We start from the raw sequence: 21,396 nt of genomic DNA, 5'->3' as shown, positions 1-21,396 counted from the left end.
AGGAAATACAGAGAATGCCACAAAAATACTCCTCGAGAAGAGCAACTCCAAGACTCACAATTGTCAGATTCATCAAAGCTGAAATGAAGGAAAAAATGATAAGGGCAGCCAGAGAGAAAGGTTGGGTTACCCACAAAGAGAAGCCCATCAGACTAACAGCAGATTTCTTGGCAGAAACTCTACAAGCCAGAAGAGAGTGGGGGCCAATATTCAACATTCTTAAAGAAAATAATTTCCAACCCAGTGTTGGGAGCAAACCCCCCAAAATCTAGCCAGGAAGTTTAACTGGCCCCAAAACTGGCCATAAACAAAATCTCTGCAGCACTGTAACACATTTGTAATGGCCCTAACACCCAAGCTGGAAGGTTGTGGGTTTATGGGAATGAGGGTAAGGAACACCTGGTCTGCCCAGGGCAGAAAACCGCTTAAAGGCATTCTTAAGCCACAAGCAATAGCATGAGCAATCTGTGTCTTAAGATTGTGTTCCTGCTGCAGTTAACTAGCCCAACCTATTCCATTCATTTGGTCCATCCCTTCATTTCCCATAAAGGATACTTTTAGTTAATTTAGTATCTATATAAACAATGCTAATGACTGGTTTGCTGTTAATAAATATGTGGGTAAATCTCTGTTTGGGGCTCTCAGCTCTGAAGGCTGTGAGACCCCTGATTTCCCACTTCACACCTCTATATTTCTGTTTGTGTTCTTTAATTCCTCTAGCACCACTGGGTTAGGGTCTCCCTGACCAAGCTGGTCTCGGCAAGTGGCGTCCATTCATGGGAGCTCAAATCCAGGTCGAAGGGTCGCCAGAGTGACAGTTGGAATGGAAAACTAGCTGGAGGACACCTGAGTATTCTTAAAGCAATCCCCGTGGTGAGTAAGAAGGGGAGCTCAGAAGTGTCAGGGTAACATTTGGGACAGGCTTGGAGTCTGGTTCTTTTCACCTTGGAACTTTTTCACACTGATGAGGAGGATGGAGAGTACAGAGAAGTAACAGAAGAGGTTACAGAGCATGTTTATTTGCCAGCTAAAGCTAAAGTGGCAAAGGAAGGACAGGTTCATCCCTACCCTTCTGCACCCCCTCATTAATATTTTAAAGAAAATGATCCCTCAGGTCTTTCTTTTCTGGAGGACACTGGACGAAAAGTCATTGCCCTAGTGACTGTTCAAGCAGCGTCTCAAGCGATGGTTCTATTCAGGCAGGAATTCAGTAAGCTAGACAAGAGGGTGATTTAGAGGCTTGGCAGTTCCGTGTCAGAATACACCCCCCAGATCAACAGAGAAATATTACATCTACATTTGAGCCTTTTCCTTTTAAATTACCAAAGAATTAAAATAAGCAATAAGTCAGTATGGATCAGGTTCTCCTTTTGTAATGGGACTGTTAAAGAATGTTACTGTTTCCAGTGAGATGATTCCTACTGACTGGGATGCTCTTACTCGAGCTTGTCTAACTCCTGCTCAGTTCTTACAATTTAAAACATGGTGGGCAGATGGAGCTTCCATTCAGGCTGGTCGCAATGCCCAGGCCCAACCTCAAATTAATATAACTGCACACCAACTTTTGGGGGTTGGTGGGCTGGGCTGGTTTAGATGCAACACGGGTCATGCAGGATGATGCCATAGAACAGCTTAGAGGGGTGTGCATTAGAGCTTGGGGAAAAAAATCACTTCAGGTGGGGAATAATACCCTTCCTTTAGTGCTATAAAACAGAGATCAAGAGAACAATATGTTGATTTTATAGTTCGCTTACAGGAGCCTCTTAAAAAGATGATTGCAGATTCGGCTGCTCAGGATATAGTGCTGCAGTTATTAGCTTTCGACAATGCTAATCCTGATTGCCAGGATGCTCTGCAAGCTAGCAGAGGGAAAGCACATTTAGTTGATAATATCAAGGCCTGTGATGGCATCGCAGGTAATCTGCATATAGCTACTTTGTTGGCACAGGCAATGGCAGGACTGAGAGTGGATAAAGGAAATACTCCATTTCCTGGAGCTTGTTTTAACTGTGGGAAGCATGGTCATACTAAAAAAGAATGTAGAAAAAATCAGCAAGTCAGGCTGCCAGATAGAGGAAAAAAGAATACTGTTGAGCCTGAAATATGTCCAAATGTAAAAAAGGAAAACATTGGGCTAATCAGTGTCACTCTAAGTTTGATAAAGAAGGGAACCCGATTTCAGGAAATGCCATGAGGGGCCCATCCCAGGCCCCGTTCTAAAGCAGGGCATTTCCAGCTCAGGCCATTCCCTCACCCCTGTACAATGTCTGTCCCCTGCCACAGCCAGTAGTGCCACAGTAGATTTATGCTGCACAAAAGCTGTGAGCCTTCTGCTTGGGGAACCCCTGCAAAAGGTCCCAACAGGAGTCTGTGGACCCTTGCCAGTGGGGACAATAGGATTAATTTTAGGAAGGTCTAGTTTAAGTTTAAGAGGCATACAAATACATACAGGAATCATTGATTGAGATTATAATGGGGAAATTCAAATTGTTATATCTACTTCTGTTCTCTGGAAAGCAGAGCCAGGAGAGCGCATAGCACAGCTCCTGGTTGTGTCATATGTGGGAACGGGAAAAAGTGAAATCAAATGAACAGGAGGATTTGGAAACACAAACAAGGCAAAGCAGCTTATTGGGCAAATCAAATTACTGATAAACATCCTACCTGTGAAATAACTAGTCAAGGAAAGAAATTTAAAGGTTTGGTAGATACAGGAGTGGACATTTCAATCATTTCTCTACAGCACTGGCCATCCACGTGGCCAATTCAACCCACTCAATTTAACATAGTTGGAGTTGGTATAGCTGCTGAAGTATATCAAAGTAGTTATATTTTGCACTGTGAGAGACCTGACAGACAACATGGGACTATTCAACCAATTATAACTTCTGTACCTATAAATGTATGGGGAAGAGATTTATTACAACAATGGGCAGCACAAGTTCTAATTCCAGAACAATTATACAGCCCTCAGTCAACATACAATGCATGAAATGGGGTATGTCCCTGGTATGGGACTAGAAAAAAATTTGCAAGGTTTGGAAGAACTGCTTCAAGTGGAAAAACAAAGTTCCCACCCAAGATTAGGAAATAATTTTTGATGGTGGTCATTGTTAAGCCTCCAGAACCTATCTTTAAAAAGTTAACAGATAAGCCAATTCGGATAGAACAATGGCTGCTAAGTAAAGAAAAACTGGAGGCTTTAGAGAAATTAGTTGCTAAACAATTAGAAAACGGGCACATAGCTCCTACATTTTCCCCTTGGAATTCTTCAGTTTTTGTAATTAAGAAAAAATCAGGTAAATGGAGAATGTTAACTGACTTAAGAGCCATCAATTCATTAAACAACCTATGGGAGCATTACAGCCAAGATTGCCTTCTCCTGCTATAATTCACAAAATTGGCTTTTAATAGTCATAGATTTAAAAGACTGTTTCTTTACTATCCCTTTAACTGAGCAAGACTGTGAACAGTTTGCATTTACAATTCCTGCATAAACAACATGCAGTCTGCTAAGCATTATCATTGGAAAGTGTTGCCACAGGGCATGTTAAAGAGTCCAACTATTTGCCAGACATGGGGCAAGCAATTGAACCTACTCACAAAAAATTTTCACAGTGCTACATTATTCACTATACGGATGATATATTTTGTGCTGCCCCCACTCAAGAAATATTACTCCAATGTTATGATCACTTGCAATATTCAATTTCTTGCACTGGTTTAATTATAGCTCCTGACAAAATTCAGACTACTACTCCTTACTCCTACTTGGGGACCTTAGTAAATGACACTACCATTGTGCCACAGAAAATAACCATACGTAGGGATAAATTAAGAACATTAAATGATTTTCAAAAATTACTAGGGGATATTAATTGGATATGACCTGCTCTAGGCATTACTACCTATGCCATTTTATAAGTAAAAATTCCCCAATAAAAATGCATACAAGCCAGGCTCAGTGGCTCACACCTGTAATACCAGCACTCTGGGAGGCTGAGGCAAGAGGATCACTCAAGCCCAGGAGTTTGAGACCAGTCTGGGCAACAGAGCAGGACCCCACATCTACAAAACATTTAAAAAATTAGCCAGGCATAATGGCATGCCCCTGTGGTTCCAGCTACTCCAGAGGCTGAGGTGGGAGGATCACTCGAATACAGAAAGTCAAGGTTGCAGTGAGCTGTGATTGTGCCACACATTCCAGCCTGGGTGACAAAGCAACATCCTGCCTCAAAAAAAAAAAAAAAAAAAAAGTTTACCAAAAGACTTGTACTAGAATGTTTAGAATGTTCACATCAACATTATTCATAATAGCCCCAAACTAGAAATTAGTCACATCATCAACAGTTGAATGGATAAATAAATTGTGGTACATTCATACAATGAATGCCAATGTATATATGGCAACGGGCATGAAACATCCAAACTACATAAAATAGTATGGATGGTAGTCACAAACTTAAAATTGGACAATTGAAGTAAGAAAAAGAATACATATTGGATGATTCCATTATGTAAGTTTAAAACAGTCAAAAGCAATCTGTGGTATTAGAAGTCAGAATAGTGGTTACACATGGGATGTAGAGAATAGAATGGAGAATGACGAGCAGGTGGGGGCAGCGCTCTGAGTACCAGAAGTGTTCTCTGTCTTGATGTTGGTGGTGCTTCCATGGGTAATGAATATTACCCATGGATACTTATGAAATGAATACTTATGATTTTTATACTTTTTTGGTATTGATATATGCTAAACACAAAAAGGTTATATGTGTGTGGTTTTTTTGGTTTGTGTTTTGGTTTTAAAGACAGGGTTTGGCTATGTTGCCCAAGCTAGATTTGAACTCCTGGGCTCAAGCAATCATCCCAGCACAGCTGCGGACTATAGGCATGTGCCACCATGCCAGGCTCAAAAAAAAAAAAAAAAGGTATAAAAAAATCACAAAAAAGCCTCTCTTGACTCCACTTCCCCCTCTAGCATTTAGACCTCTTTCTCTCATTCTCTTTATAGTAAAACCCCTTTAAAGAGTGGGTCAAGGCCAGGCGCAGTGTCTCACGCCTGTAATTCCAGCACTTGGGGAGGCCAAGGTGGGTCAGGAGATCAAGACCACCCTTGCTAATGTGGTGAAACCCTGTCTCTGCTAAAAATACAAAAAATTAGCCGGGCGTGGTGGCACACACCTGTAGTCCCAGCTACTTAGGAGGCTGAGGCAGGAGAATCACTTGAACCCAGGAGGCGGAGCTTGCAGTGAGCCGAGATCACACCACAGCAGTCCATCCAACTCTGGACAACAGAGCGAGACTCTGTCTCAAAAAAAAAAAGAGTTGGTCACTTTACTCTCTCCAATTCTCCCCTCATTATCTTCTCTTGAACCCAAGAGATAATGCTACTAAAAATGCCCTCCTCAGGGTCACCAATGACCTCCAAATTGATAAAATCAGTGAGCAGTTCTCAGGCTTCAATCTTCCTCTTAAAATTACCTTTTTCACTTGGTTTCTAGGACAACCCACACTTCTGGCTTTTCTCCTACTTCTCGCCACTTCATTTAAGACTCCTTAGCTGTGTCCTTTTCATCTCCCTAGCCTCGTTTTCAACTCCCTATCCTCCTTTTCATCTCCCTAGCCTCCTTTTCAATGTTGGATACCTGAAGGCTTAGTCCTCAGACTTCTTCTCTACAATCACCTCCTTGGTGCTTCCATACGCATAAATATCCTGCCCACTTGGATGTTGTCTTAGTTTCGGTTCGGCGACAGCCAGACTCTGAGGCAGAGGTTCAAGTGCAAGCAGTTTATGAGGGAGGTGATCCTAGAGAACCCTAGTAGAAGAATGGGGAAGTGAGACAAGAAAGGCAGCCCACAGAGGGTGTTATTAAACAAGTGTCCAGTGAATTCTGCTAAAAGTTATGCCTTAATTTCATTGTTAGGAGAGTGAGAGAACTGGAGTATTTTTACATTAACTCCTACCAGTCAGTGGTTGCTGGCCACTCCACCAGGAAGTGCATTCTGTACTTCTGGGCTACCATACATGCAGAGTAGGCTCCAGTGGCTAGAGAAGGCCCAGAGGCAGAGAGACAGAAAGACTAGCAGTTGAAGGTCAGTCTTGCAAGCACTGAAATAGTAAGGCCCAAGGGGATACGGAGGCACTCACAATGTCTGCTCTGTAGTGTCATAAATGTGTAATAGGCATGTCAAACATAACATGCTCAAGACTGAGCTCTTGATTTCTCCTGACCCAAACCTGTTTCTCCTACAATCTTCCCCATTGCAGTCAATGTAAACTGTTCTTGTGTTTACCTAACCTTTTGAGTATTTGACTATTCTCTTTTATATTCCACTTTCAATCTGTTAGCAAGTCTTGCTATCTTTAACCTTTTAAATACTGCCAAGCTCCAGCCACTTCTCAGCATTCCACTGCTACCTTCCTAGTTCAAACCACCTTTATCTCTTGCCTGGATTAATACAATAGGCTTCTAACTGATCTCTCCTTTTCTGCCTTCTGTGTCTATTTTCAACAAAGCTGCCACAGTGATCCTGTTAAAGCATAAGCCAGATCATGTCACTCCCTGGTTCCCTCTGATGGCTCCTGTGAAATTCCAGGAAAAGCCAAACTCCTTACTTTGACAAACCTGGTCTTCCACAATCTGTTCCCTGTTACTCTCTGCCCTTTCCCCTCAGCTATTTCAAGAGTACTGCAGGCATCTCCCATCTGGGCACTCTTATGCCTGCTATGCCTTCTGCTTAATGGAGTTCCCCTATGCATAGCCATTTCCCTCATTTCTTTCAGTTTAAATATCACCTCTCAGCAAGGCTATCCTGGCCAACTTATCTAAAAACTGTCGTCCTCAATGCTTTCTATCTCCCCTCCTGCTCTTTCCTTTTCTTTTCTTTTTTTTTTTTTTGAGATGGAATCTGGCTCTGTCACCAGGCTGGAGTGCAGTTGCACGATCTTGGCTCACTGCAACCTCCCCCTACTGGGTTCAAGCGATTCTCCTGCCTCAGCCTCCCAAGTAGCTGAGACTAAAGGTGCACACCACCATGCCCAGCTAATTTTTGTATTTTTAGTAGAATCGTGGTTTCACCATGTTGGCCAGGATGGTCTCCATCTCTTGATCTCGTGATCCGCCCACCTTGGCCTCCCAAAGTGCTGGGATTACAGGCGTGAGTGACCACGCCTGGCCCTCTTTTCTTTCTTATCACTTATCACTACATAATACAATAAATATTTTACACATTTATTTTTGTCTGCCTTCTCTCTCACTAGAGTTAAGTTCCATAAGGACAGAAATTGCTGTCTATTTTGTTCACTGCTGTATCACCAGTCCCTAGAATAGTGGCTGTTGCATAGTAGGTGCTCAACAAGTATTTGTTGAATGAATAATCTCACTGAAGAACCCAGAGTATTATCATCATAGTGTGCACTCGATTTGCACCTGGCTTTTCACTTACTCTCATGTCCTGCCCATCTTCCATGTTACCACAGAGTCTTCATAATCATGATTTCTCATGGCTATGGGATCTTCTGTCCAGTGTATATGCTTTACTTGACCATTCCTATATCATTGGATCCCATAAGGTATTACTAGTTCTCAACACTATAAATAACACAGCAATGAACATTTTTTTGGTTATAGTATTTCCAATATATGATTTATTTTTAGGGTGAATTCCCAAAATCACTAACCATTTTTAAAGTAAGAAAATACAATTTCAAATTGCTGTTTTAATGAATGTATTCAAGAGGGGAGAATCACTTTTTTAAAACCAGTGAGCAGCCAGGTGCAGTGATGCATAGCTGTCCCCCATGCTACTTAGGAAACTGAGGCAGGAGGATTGCTTGAGCCCAGAAGTTCTTGAGCAGCCTGGACAACCATAGTTGAGACTTCATCTCTAGAAAAAGCAAAACAAGACAAAACCATTGGGCTATCTTTATGCAGCTCTGCTACAGACTGAGTTCGTGCTCCAGCCCTGTCCTCCAGGGAGATCATAGCGTACAGCACCTACCAGAAGGTGCTGCTATGCATTGCTCCCTCGAATATTTCTTCCTCCACCACTCCTGGCTTTTCATGAGAAGTTATACTAACTTAATCACCAAATATTTGTCGAGGGTTTATTATTTATAACACACATGGAGGAATTTTAAGGATCAATGTGATAAAACGTCTGACACCAAGGAGCTTGTAACTAGGACTCCCAAGATTTTCACTACATCCCAGAGTTTGTTAAGCCGCAAATCTTTATATATCATGCTTTCTCTTGGGCTCCAATAAAGCTGCTAGACCCATTCATTTCATGAATTCCATACACCTCCAAGTCAGTGCTTCCAAATATTTACTCTCAAATCCACTTCTCCTGTAATTATTTACTGGTAAGGCATTAAAACTGGAAACTGGGAGTCATCATCAATTCTTCCTCTCCCATGTCCCGTCCTGCTCTCACCCATGCCATTGATCACAAGGTTTTCCAATATCCTAAGACATTTTTCAAATGCATCCCCTCCTCTCCATTCTCACTGCCACTTCTCCTTAGTAGAGATGAACATCATCATCCATCTGGACCATTTGACTAACATTTTTTTCTGACTTCCTTGACTCTCCTTACTCTCCAATTCACATTCCGCACTGAAATAAAATCATATGAATCACTTGCATTAATGGCTTGCTTAAAGCTCCCCAACGACTGGGTGCAGTGGCTCACGCCTGTAATCCCAGCACTTTGGGAGACTGGTGGGCAGATCACGAGGTCAGGAGTTCGAGGCCAGCCTCATCAACATGGTGAAACCCCATCTCTACTAAAGATACAAAAAAAATTTTGCCAACTGTGGTGGCGTGTGCCTGTAATCTCAGCTACTCGGGAGACTGAGGCAGGAGAATTGCTTGAACCTGGGAGGCGGAGGTTGCAGTGAACCGAGATCATGCCATTGCACTCCAGCCTGGGTGACAGGACAAGACTCCATCTCAAAAAAAAAAAAAAAAAAAGAAAAAAGAAAAAAAAAAAAGCTCTTCAATAGCTTTCCAATACCTAAATGACAAAATCCAGATATCCAAGAAGATTTTCCATGATCAAGCCCCAACCACCTTATCTCTTTCCCATGACTCTGTGGGTGCACCTTATGCTCTAGCTTTGCTGAATTACTTTAAAATCTCCAAATACTCCCCACACTGCTTCATGCTTCTATGTACTTTACACCCTATCTCTCTTTCTGGAGTTCTCATTCCCCCTTCTCCTGTGAAATTGCTCCTCAGACCTCAAGACCCATCGCAAGCCTTTCCTGCTCAATAGACCCTTCTCAGATTCACTGGGCACAGGTAAAGCACATTCTTGCTGCCTTACTGTGGACAGCACTTATCAATTGTTTCCTGTCTGCCTCCATTAAACTATATATACACATAAACATATATATACATAAACATATATATACACACATAAACATATATATATATATAAAGGAATGAAGGCCAGTCATGGTGTCTCACACCTGTAATCCCGGTGCTTTGGGAGGCTGAGGTGGGTGAGTCACTTGAGCCCAGGAGTCCAAGACAGCAGTAAGCTTTGATCACATCACTGCACTCCAGCCTGGGCAATGAAGCAAAACTCTTCCTCAAAAGAAAAAAAAAAAAAGGAAGGAAGGAATGAATTAATAGATAAATAGATAAGTAAAGTGGGAGGAAGAAAGGGTCCTAGAAACATGAGACTAGAGTAACAGAAGGAAGAAGTCGGAAGGGCAGCAACAGAAAAAAAACACCCACATCCACTGACACTTCTTTTGTTTGTAACAACAGATGGGACATAAAATATTCAGAAGCCAAGTGCATCATCTCTTATGAGAAATTTCTAATCAACCTAAAAGGGGGCTCATGATGACTTTCAACCTTCCCTATCAGCTTGGAGAGCGCAAGGGAATTCCAAACTGTGAGCTATAAAAATAAATCCCGGCCAGCAGGGACCCATATTGGAGCCTCCTTTGTAGAGATCCAGAGTACTTGGTGATTTGTATTTCTTTATTTTTTTAACTTTTTAGACTACTGTCCTGGGAGCTGCTCCTGGTGTTGAAACTCTCTGCTTTCCTGGGAATCTCCTCTATTATCTTATTCAAACTGTCGTTATATTCCTAGAAAAGCTGATGACAATTCTGGGCAAGTTGGTTTAGTGAGGGGGCCATGTATGTACAAACCGCTATCTATTTTCCTGCCCTTTTTGCACACACTGTCCCAGAACCAGCGGGTGAGACTGTCTCTTTGAAAACAGAGCTACTCTGTATCAGGTTAGGTATAAGGAGGGCATGTCAGTGAGGCCACACAAGGCACCCACCCACACCTACATAGCAGGAAAATGCCATGCTCTCTGAAACTCATGGGGACAAGTATGAAGTTAATTTTGTAATACAACAGACAAGAAGTCTTTGGAACCCGAGAAGTCAGTATATAAACACCAATTATTATTCCACCTTTTTTTTCTGTCCTTTCATATACTATCCTGTCTACAGAATTGGACACTGTCTTGCTCCCGGCTTGTAGAAACTTCTCGGCTTAGCTAGCTAATGTCTCTATGGTAGATATGTCTGTCAATTTTCTCCCTTCTCAGAGACACTTCTTTGGACCTTTGGCTCTGCTGAGACAGTAGTGGTCCACGTGACTCAAAGGCCTATAGCTCACCGACATGGGCATGCCCTTGACTCAAAGGTAGCTCCTTGTCAACTGGCTAGTAAGCAAGTATATTCTTTCTCTTTAAAATTTGAACTGAAACAGAACGAAACACATGGGACAGAGATGGTCAATGACGCTGAGAGTTTATGTAGATGTGGGACTGGCAACAACCATTTTTGGCCATGTATACCTTCTGATAATTAAGTGTGGAAAACTTAAAAAAAATTTTGCAGAAAGAGGTACAAGGATGGAACAAATTCATCAAGAAAAGTAGAAATGAGAAAGCACACAGCCCCAGAGAAAGTGAAGATCGAAAGAATATCATCTTAAGACCCAGTCCTACTTCCCTGCTGTGGGTACATAGAATTCCCCTGTACTCAATACACCTCCTTCCATGTGAGTTCCTGTGAACAGGTTCTAAACCTGGGGACAGCCTCTTCTGAGTCTCCATTTCCTCATTTGTAATACATGGGAGAACTAGATGATGTCAGTGCTTCCCAAAGTGGAACCTTTAAGACTCACAAGACTGAAATGATTTTAGGGCATGGAAACAGCCTTAAATAGCACTGAATCACAGCATTAAAACAGGATTCCCATTTCAGCTCTCCTCTAATTCTCCTAATTAAGGCAAGGAGAAAGTCTGAGATTGATTGTTAGCATGTTTTAAAAATTACTTTGTTACTTGGTAATTTTCCTTTAATATTTTTTAATTTGTTTGCATTATATTTATTTTTACCATCACCTTCTATTAATAGTAAGTGATACTGGTTTTTTGTTATTGTAATAACATTAAATACCCTTTGAAATAAGTTTAATTAAAAAGTAAAGTTATAGCAATGACAGCTACCATTTTGAGTGGTATATATGTAGTATATATGTCATGTACTTCACATATATTATTTCCAATTTCCCCAACAATTCTAAAAACCATTATCTCTATTTTACAGCTGAGGCAACTGAGGACCAAAGAGATTAATATGCCTAAAGTCAGAAGCCTATAAGTTACTGAATGAGTATTCCAGATAAATTTGTCTGGTCCCCAAGCCCACGCTTTTCCTACTGTCCCATCCTGCTTCCTTTCTATTGGAATCTAACATCTGAACCCACACTTGAACGAAACTGCTCAAAGTTGGCCTTATGCAGTAGCCTTTGCTCAGACTGTAGCTCTGTGACCCTTCTGCAGCACTGGACACTTTTTTCTAAATTACTCTCCTTGTTTGGCTTTATCCAACTTCTCTTGTAACCTTCCAAATCACATCTTCTGTCTCGATTTTTGGCCTTTCATCACCCTATGTGTTTTATCTTTTGTCTTTCATGCTGGCTCTAGACTACTGAAAAGCAACATTAGTCTGTATGAGACAGCTTGCAGTGAGCTGAGATCTCGCCACTGCACTCCAGCCTGGGCAACAGAGCGAGACTCTGTCTCAAATAAATAAATAAATAAATAAATAAATAATAAAAAATTAGCCGGGCAAGGTGGCACATGTCTGTAATCCCAGCTACTCAGGATGAGGCAGGAGAATCACTTGAACCTGGGAAGTGGAGGTTATGGTAAGCTCAGGCACTCCAGCCTGAGCGAGACTCAGTCTCAAAAATAATTAATTAAATAATTAATTTAAAAAAAAGACTGAGTAAGTGGGAACTGCTTCTGCCTGACTGCCTTTACCTGGGACATTGGTCTTTTTCGGCCTTCAGACTCAAGCTGAACGTGACTCTTCCTGGGTCTTGAGTCTGTTGGTTTTCAGACTGGAACTTACACCTCTGGCTCTCCTGCACCTCCAGCTTGCTGACTGTGGATCTTGGGGGCAGTCTCCATAATTGTGTGAGCCAGTTCCTTGTAGATGTCTCTCTCAATCTCTCTCTCTCTCTCTCAATCTCTCTGTCTCTCTTAATCTCTCTCTCTCTCTCTCTCCCCCCGCCCCCTCTTTTCTGTTGGTACTGTTTCTCTGGAAAACACTGACTAACACACCAATCCTCCAGATTCTTCTCTTAGGCATGGCTAGCTCCTTCCTCTTTTCTATTTGACTGACATTCACCTAGCTCAGGATATTCTTCCCTGTGGCTGGACCATCACCATAGATTCCTGATAGCTCCCTGTCTCCTGCATCTCTTGTTTTTCAGCTTTCATTCTCATCACTATATGGTTAACCTTCCAAAAGCCCAATTCTAATCACAAAAATTTTAAAATCTTCATTGTAAGAAAAACAATCCAAAATCCTTGGATAATGTTCAAAGTCCCCTATGATTCAGCCACAGCTAAGTTTTCCAGCCCTTTACCCCACTTCCCCTACTGTTACGGTAACTGTACTATATATGTCATTTCCCTACATTAATGCATTTGTTCACATTCTTCTCTAGCTAACCCCTAACCCTCCTCTGTCCTATAGCCACTGCCTATCCAAATCTTATCCTTCATTGAGGTGTATCTCAAATTTGATCTTCACTTAAAGCCTTTCACCGTATTCCTAAGGTGGAAGAGTCTCTTTCCTTCCTTTAAGTTCATAGCTTTTCTCTTCTGTTTTTCAAATTCTGGTTTGTATTAGACTTATTTGTACACCTCTTCTTTTCCCTTATCCTGGAGGATGAAGGCTGTATCTATTTCAGCTTGATATCCCCCAAGGCCTAATATAGTGCTTCTATTGTTCACCTAAATGAATAATAAATGAATATTCTCTCAAGTGAAACGAAATTTGAAAGTTAAACATGGCATGGAAACCTGACACAATACCTCATAATGATTTTAAAATACAAATAATACTTGGATTATCCATTTGTGGCAACTACCAAAAAAGTACTATCTTAAAAGCTGTCTGCAGTATGTGCAAGTTGCTGTAGGCAAGTATTTCTTAGTGCTACATGTTAGTTAGAATCACCTGGAGAGTTTTCAAATACTACCCATGCCCAGTCCCACTCCAGACCAATCACATCAGAAGTTCTGAGGGTGGGTTCTGGGCACTAATTCTCTTTTAAACCTTCCCAGGTAATTCTAACGTGCAGTCAGTTGAAAACTATGGCTGTAGGGCATGGCAGCTGCATCGATCTCAGTTTGTGTATTGGGCTGGGCAGGAATGAACTTCTGATAAAGATACTTTAGTTGATCTTCAATTGCACAGAGGCAAGGCAAAGCTTATTAAGCAACTGCAAAATGATGCCACTAACTAACATTTGTTGAGCACTTATTAATCTTTATGATACCCTATGAAGTAAGCACTGTTATTGGCTGCATTTTATAAGTGAAGTATCTAAGGCTCAGACAAGTACTGTAATTTACCCAGATGAGTAAGTAGAATAGCCAAGATGTGAAGACATGAACCCAGATACACAGGCTTCAGAACAAGGGTATAGAAGATGTGAAACTCCAGTGACTTGGGAGTGTGTGGGTCAGTTGCCGGGGGGAGGTACATGTATGCACACATGTGTGTGGAGCTTTTTCTAAAAAGGCCAACCAAAGGGATTGGAGGGGCATGGGATTGGGGGTTGGAGAAGAAAAGGAAGCAAAAGACAACTTTAATATAAGAAAAGAGAGGCTTTGGAGACATGGTGGCTGACTGAGTCCAAGCAGAGAAAATGTCAATCAGGGACTCTCGGGAGACAGTAGAGTCCACGGGTTTTAGGACTCAGTAAATTATGCCAAGTCATAAAGTGTTCTTTTTCGGTCTTGTAAGTCCCTTATGATAATCCCCAGACTTCTGCTAAGTTGGGGAAGTGCCCACAGTGGGGTCGGAGCAGCAGAGGGGTGCTGGGCTCTCCATATGGTTTCTCCCTGAGGCCAAAGTGCTGGGCACTGCTAGTCCAGAATCTCAGAGTGTCCGGTAGCCAAGCAAATGTGGAGTGAGGAGCCAAACAATGAGAGCTAGGACAGGGTGGACTGAACAGAAAAGGTCCTGAGATCAAATCCTTTTTTCTCAAATATGACAGAAGTAGCAGCCTCTGAATGGAAGGGAAACTGGACCCCGCTCTCCAGAGACAGTGCCCATCCAGAGGGTCTCCTGTGCTGCACTGTGCCATTGTCACTGAGACACAAATATAAATGGAAACTATAAATATGGGCTTGGGAGATGAGGTGGCTTGTTTCCAAGTCATACTCCACTCCACTTCTCGAAGGCCTCACCAGAGAGGAGAGATTCTTCTCATGTTTGAGTGGGTTTATCTGCATGGTATGGTGGAAGGGTGTTTGGAGTCCAAAACCTCTACAATTGAACTGAAGATACATTTACCTTCTTTGGATCTCAGTTTCTCTATCTGCAAAATGGAAAAAAAAATATTGACCTCACATGTTTACTGTGAAAATTAACTGAGAAGACCACAGAAGGCGGCTGGCACAGGATGCAAGCCTTGCAGGGGATCTGCTGAGGTCACTTTACTTGCTTCCTTAGCCCTGGCCACCTAACCCTGTGCCTACACTAGGTCCCAATACTGCCAGGGATGACCCTTGGGAAGTCGGATCCTACCTTTGGTTAGGGAGTGAATCCCGAGCTTCACTTGGGAGAAGTTGCCACTTCCGATTTCCCCTCGAATTCGGTAGAAGCCTATCCGTTTCCCCAGAGTGATCTCCCTCACCACCTTCTCATCTTGGGACATGTCCTGTGTCAATTTCTCGAAGGGCGTCAGCTGGCGGGGCTGTCCTTCCTCGCCCTCCTTGCTGCTCTCGGTCTGACAGCCACTTTCTACACTGTCGCGCCGATCCCACCGGGCATAGTGGGGGTTCACCAGGCCGCCTCCATTTGTATACACTGCAGTCATCGTCCACGGGGGCTCATGTCTCCATCTCAGCAAAGAGCCACCGATCAAGGGCAGGTTGTGCAGGAGCAGAAGAGGCTCAGAGGGTGGGAGATGCCAACTGAGGACAGCAGGTGTCCAGGGTTCAAGAGAGTTTTCCTGAGAGCTGAGCAGCCTCCCTCTCGGGTTTAGTGAGAGGAGGGCAGTGAACGTGGTAGGTGAGTCTGTCCAGCCCTCACTCAAGACATTTCCCACCTTCCCTCACATTGAACTTGCAAGCTCTAGCTGTACAATTAGGCACACGTTACATACCCACTGCCCTGATGGGACGCCAGGAACTTTCTGGCCAGACGTGGAGTCTGATGGTTTGTGGTAGGTGGCTGTGCCCCAGGACAAAGGCTTCTGTTTGCTATTCCCCTTCATGGCCAGAGAATCTTGCAATCTGGTGTGTAAATGCCCCTGGGAGGACCTCAAGACCCTGCTGCGGGAGCTCATCTCTGACCTTCATTTCGTGCTTCTCTTGCTGTCAAGCCGCAGGGCCCTGGGGACCTAATAATCTGGACCCCAGGAAAGAAGAAACTTGCAAATAAGCCTTCTGGTCACACAGGCAGCCAGAGAAGGATTTAATCCCTGCAATGTCACTTTAGCTGGCCTTTATTTAGATGAGCCTTCCTCTAAGCCGTGAGCTGTCTTGAAAATTTGGCTGGTTCAACCTAAGAATAAAGAGTAAGAAAATTATTAGCCTATGCTAATGTACTGTACAGGATTTATAATGAATGTGAAACTGCTTTGTAAGCATTGATCTAAAAGTACTCCACAAATTTAAGTTATGACTCATATCAGTAGTAGATGCTTGATTACACATGATCTAGTAAGAAGAAAAGAGTATATACACACACCTCTCAACCTACATTTTAGAAAAGCCCCTAGGGTCTGTACATATTTCCAGCAAAACAATTTTTCTATTTCTTAAAGTTTAAGAAAATATGCATATTGCCTTGTGTTGCTTTAAAACCAAATTTTAAAAGTAATATGATAGCAATGATGACAAAGATTCTAGATTACTATTGGTTTTCAAAATTTCTCATATGTATTCAAATAGTAATATTTTATCTCCTTTACTACTTTCTGTTCTTGTACAACCTGTCCTATACTAGTTGCTTCCATTCTTTCTTCCTATGTCACTCTATGATAAAGGCTGATTTTTCCTCCTACATTTACTTTTTGAATTTTTCTGAGCAGGTGTCAGTGCCTAGGCCCAGCACCTTATTTTGAAGATGTGGAAAAGGAGGGTTTACAGCATTGCTGGTGATAAGAAATGCTGCCCAGCTACGATGTCTTCCGGATTTTTTTTCTGCACTCTCCAGCAGGAAATACTCTCTTCCTCTCTGAATTCCCACAGCACTTCGTGCATTTTCCAAATGTCCCATCTCAATGAAGGTGGGAACTGGTTTTGACTCATATGTATGTCTTGCTCTCCTCCTCTCTCCTTCAAAATGGAGTATAAGTTCTTACATATAAAAGTGTTTACTAAGAAAATGCATGTTAAACTTGATTTTTGGAGTTGAGCATTCCAAACCAATTATTTGACTGAAAACGTGAGAGAGTGCCTTGGATGTATGGATTTCCAACTCTGCTCAATAATATCACATTATTACAATTAAGCGTAAATAAGGCTTCCTAACTTTATACTTAAGGTTAAGTATGGGGTTGCCAAATAAACATAAATAACGGAAGTAAAGGGGAGGTTGATGCCCAGTACTGCTCCTATTTCTGGATAGGGAGAAAGGAATCTGGAAGAAGGATGAAGAACATAGGCTTAAAAGGGACCAGGTGTCAGTAACTAAGCACATCTCTAGGTGAGAGACTGATTAGGATGTTTTTTAAAAACATTTTTAAGATAAAGGTCCCCTTAGCAGGGTGTGGTGGTATACCCCTTAGCAGGGTGTGTGCCTGTAGTCTCAGCTACACCTACAGACTGAGGTGGGAGGATGGCTTGAGCCCAGGAAGTAGAGGTTGCAGTGAGCTGACGTCAAGCCACTGTACTCCAGCCTGGACAACAAAGCCGGACCCTGTCTCAAAAAAACAAAACAAAAAAGGTAAAGGTTCTTAATTAGAGTGAAGAAAATCTAAGTCACTCATTCTTCTTTCTTTTCTTTACCGACGTCTACCTCCCAAAGTGTGGGGATTATAGGTGTGAACCACTGTACTCAGTCAAAATCACTGATTCTTAATCATCCTGAAGTCACAGACTCCTTTGAGATGCTAACAAAACCTATGACTCTATCCCCAGGGGAAAAAAATAATCCTCACCCATACAATTTGCATCCGATTTTAAGATGACATTCTGAAACCCATCAGGTTAAGAATCTCTGTGAAGGCCAAGTGGCACTAGATCTTCCCAGATTCCTGGCAGAAGAACACCATGCAGCTTATGACAGACTAGAATGAAGTAGTAATTCTGCAAGAAACTTTAGCTTAACGTAAAGCAAAAGAAAATATGGATTTTCCATAGAATGCAGTACTTGATCACTTTGTGTTCTAACAGACTCTGTGAAGAACTTACTGGCTTTGTGTCCTCATTACCGTGCTGTGCTTGTCACCAATGTACTTGGACCACAACTACAAAAGCACCAGGAGGGCGCCGGGTACAGTGGCTCACACCTGTAATCCCAACACTTTGGGAGGCCGATGTGGGTGGATCATCTGAGGTCAGGAGTTTGAGACCAGCCTGGCCAACATGGAGAAACCCTATCTGTACTAAAAATACAAAAATTATCCGGGCATGGTGGCACACACCTGTAATCCCAGCTACTCGGGAGGCTGAGGCAGGTGAATTGCTGGAACCCGGGAGGCAGAAGTTGCAGTGAGCTGACATCGTGCCATTGCACTCCAGTCTGGGCAACAAGAGTGAAACTCTGTCTCAAAAAAAAAAAAGGCACCAGGTGAGCAGGAACCTGTGCTTTACTCTTCCCTCTGTCTCTGGGAGTTCTGCACAGTAGCTGATAAAAGTTTGTTGAAGAAGGAATGAACTAATTTACCAACTAACCCACCATTACACTTAGGTATGAGTTCGTAGAGGCAAATATTTTTATTTTTTAACTACTAACACTATCCCTGAATTTAATCATCTCAGACAGCTTATTTCAGTCCCCATTTCTAAGATTTGGGCTACCCTTTACTAGTTATTAGAATTCCTAGCCCCATCTTCTTGTAGAGGTAAAAGCTTAGTCCAAAGTCCATCATCCCCCTGAGAATTGTGAGACAACTGCTTAGAAATGCAAGTCTCCCCCATCCCTGCCACTTTGGAAGAATTAGCTCCCCACAGGTGCCCGGGCCTCTTGCCTCCCCCTGCACCTGCTCCCCTCCATCTCCTGCCCAGCTGCTGGTTCAGGGCTTTTTCTCTGCTTTCCTGTTCCCCAACTTTCCTGATTTGGGCTCTATATCCTGAGCTCTATTCAGGCCCTGGGATTTACAGTAGAGTTTGAGACTTCAGGTGCCTCCCAGGAATTCCTCTCCCTCCCTTCCCAATTCAACAGAGAGGCAGGGCTCAGATACAATTGCCAAATATTATCAGTCTCTGTCTTGAATTACGTACCCTACACCTACAAATGAAACTTCCTGCAAAACGGTCTTGAATCAATTGTCTTGCCTTAGTGGTCGAGGAGACAGTTAATCTTCCATTTAGATCAGATAAAGTGTTTTTGTTACACTTTTACAGATGTTGCTGTGGTTTGCATTGAGGATGAATTGCAAGTTGGGACAGCTAGCAAACCAATTGGGGGAAAAGCCAAACGCCTATCTCACTCCTACTTCAAAATAAGTTCCAAATAAATCATCTAAGTAAATGTAAAATAAACAAAAAAATGAAATACTAGAAAAAAAATCAGAATTTTTTTTATGATCTCAGTGAAGGCCGTAAAAGAAAACATTGAATTTGACTACATAAAGCTCTAATTTTCTGTTTGCCCAAAAGTATCATAAACAAACAGGCAAAAACCAAATGATAACCTTATAGGGAAAACTTTTCAACAAATATAATAAACAAATAAAAAATAAACAATTTTCTAAATAAAGAATTTTACAAATTGATTTTTAAAATACCAATATCCAGCCAGGCGTGGTGGCTCGCACCTGTAATCCCAGCACTTTGGGAGGCTGAGGTGGGGGATCACGAGGTCAAGAGATCGAGACCACCCTGGCCAACATGGTGAAACCTCATATCTACTAAAAATAAAAAATATTATATTTTGGGCGCAGTGGTGCACACCTGTAGTCCCAGCTACTCAGGAGGCTGAGGCAGGAGAATCACTTGAACCCAGGAGGCGGAGGCGAGACAGTGCGGAATGCCAAGATAGTGCAACTGCACTTCAGCCTAAAGGCAGAGTGAGACTCCGTCTCAAAAAAAAGAAAAGAAAAATACCAATATCCTCCCAAAAAAGAAAAATGATAAAGAACATGAGCAGACATTTCACAGAAAATACAAATGATTCCATAATACATATACTCAACCCTATAATTAAAGAAATACCCATAAACTACACTGAAACTAGATTTTTCACATATTAAATTTGAAAGCTGCAAAAAATATTTTGGTAGTGCACTGGTGAGAGATAGTATGGGGAAACAGGAATTCTCATTCATTGTTACTGGAAGTATAAATTGGTACAATTGCTTGGAAGGAAATTTGGCTATAACTATTTTTTTATTTTTTTATTTTTATTTTTATTTTTATTTTTATTTTTTTTTTTTTTTGAGACGGAGTCTTGCTCTGCCGCCCAGGCTGGAGTGCAGTGGCCGGCTCTCAGCTCACTGCAAGCTCCGCCTCCCGGGTTCACGCCATTCTCCTGTCTCAGCCTCCCGAGTAGCTGGGACTACAGGCGCCCGCCTCGTCGCCCGGCTAGTTTTTTGTATTTTTTAGTAGAGACGGGGTTTCGCCGTATTAGCCAGGATGGTCTCGATCTCCTGACCTCGTGATCCGCCCGTCTCGGCCTCCCAAAGTGCTGGGATTACAGGCTTGAGCCACCGCGCCCGGCCGGCTATAACTATTAATTACAAGTGTATGTGTTCTTTGCTTCAACAATTCTACTTCTAGAATTTTTCTTTGCACACATGTGCAAAGATGTGTATTTCTGACATAAAGATGGATGTGAAAAAGAATGAGTTACAGTATCCAAGATATACGGAAGAGTGTGTATAAAATGATAATCAGGAGTGTAAGAAAGGGCCAGTCGTGGTGGCTCATGGCTGTAATACCAGCACTTCGGGAGGCTGAGGGGGGTGGATCACTTGAGCTCAGGAGTTTGAGACCAACCTGACCAACATGGTGAAACCCCGTTTCCACTAAAAATACAAAGAAATTAGCTGGGCATGGTGGCACACACCTGTAATCCCAGCTACTGAGGCAGGAGAATCGCTTGAGCCCAGGAGGCGGAGGTTGCAGTGAGCCAAGATCACGCCACTGCACTCCAGCCTGGGTGACAGAGACTCCATCTCAAAAAAAAAAGTGTAAGAAAGCGGAGGGAATCCGTAAAAACAGGTAGAGTTATTGCATTTGGTGAAGGGACTTGTTGGACAGGGGAATGGAGTGGAAAAAAACATATACTTTTTACTGCTTACTTTTTCATATGATTTACATTTTTTTCATGTGTGTATATTTACCTTTAAAAAGAAAACAGGCTGGGTGTGGTGGCTATAATCCCAGCACTTTGGGAGGCCAAGACGGGAGAATGGCTTGAGTCCAGGAGCTCAAGACCAGTCTGGGCAACACAGTGAGACACCATTTCTACCAAAAAAAAAAAAAAAAAAAAAAAACAAAGAAAATTAGCTGAGTGGCACACACCTATAGTCCCAGGTACTCAAGAGGTCAAAGTGGGAGAATCTCTTGAACCTGGGAAGTCAAAACTGCAGTGAGCCAAGATCACACCACTGCACTTCAGCCTAGGCAACAGAGCAAGACTCTGTCTCAAAGAAGAAAGAAAAAAAGAAAAGAAAAAGGAAGCAATTAAAAACATTTAATGTGTTGCCACCTTAC

At 42.3% G+C, this 21,396-nt stretch overlaps 1 protein-coding gene across 2 annotated transcripts in view; it reads right to left on the bottom strand.

Moving 5' to 3' along the window:
- Positions 1–21,396, bottom strand: part of NIM1K (NIM1 serine/threonine protein kinase) — an 86,218-nt gene that overhangs the window by 15,668 nt on the left and 49,154 nt on the right. Inside the window, exons 1-2 of one of the 2 annotated variants that reach the window (XM_033179499.1) lie at positions 18,162–18,203; positions 15,095–16,075 (exon numbers count right to left, since the gene is read on the bottom strand). In XM_033179499.1, the coding sequence (XP_033035390.1) occupies positions 15,095–15,386 (292 nt within the window). In that variant the 5' untranslated portion in view covers positions 15,387–16,075; positions 18,162–18,203. Of the gene's footprint in view, positions 1–15,094; positions 16,076–18,161; positions 18,204–21,396 lie in introns of those variants that run through there. The other variant, XM_033179498.1, reaches the window with a different exon arrangement.

The sequence above is a fragment of the Trachypithecus francoisi genome, unplaced genomic scaffold (genome assembly GCF_009764315.1).
Source record: "Trachypithecus francoisi isolate TF-2019V2 unplaced genomic scaffold, Tfra_2.0 Lachesis_group2, whole genome shotgun sequence".
Lineage (NCBI taxonomy): Eukaryota > Metazoa > Chordata > Mammalia > Primates > Cercopithecidae > Trachypithecus > Trachypithecus francoisi.
Note: the sequence above shows the minus strand (reverse complement) of the source record. Positions and strands in the feature narration are given on the sequence as shown.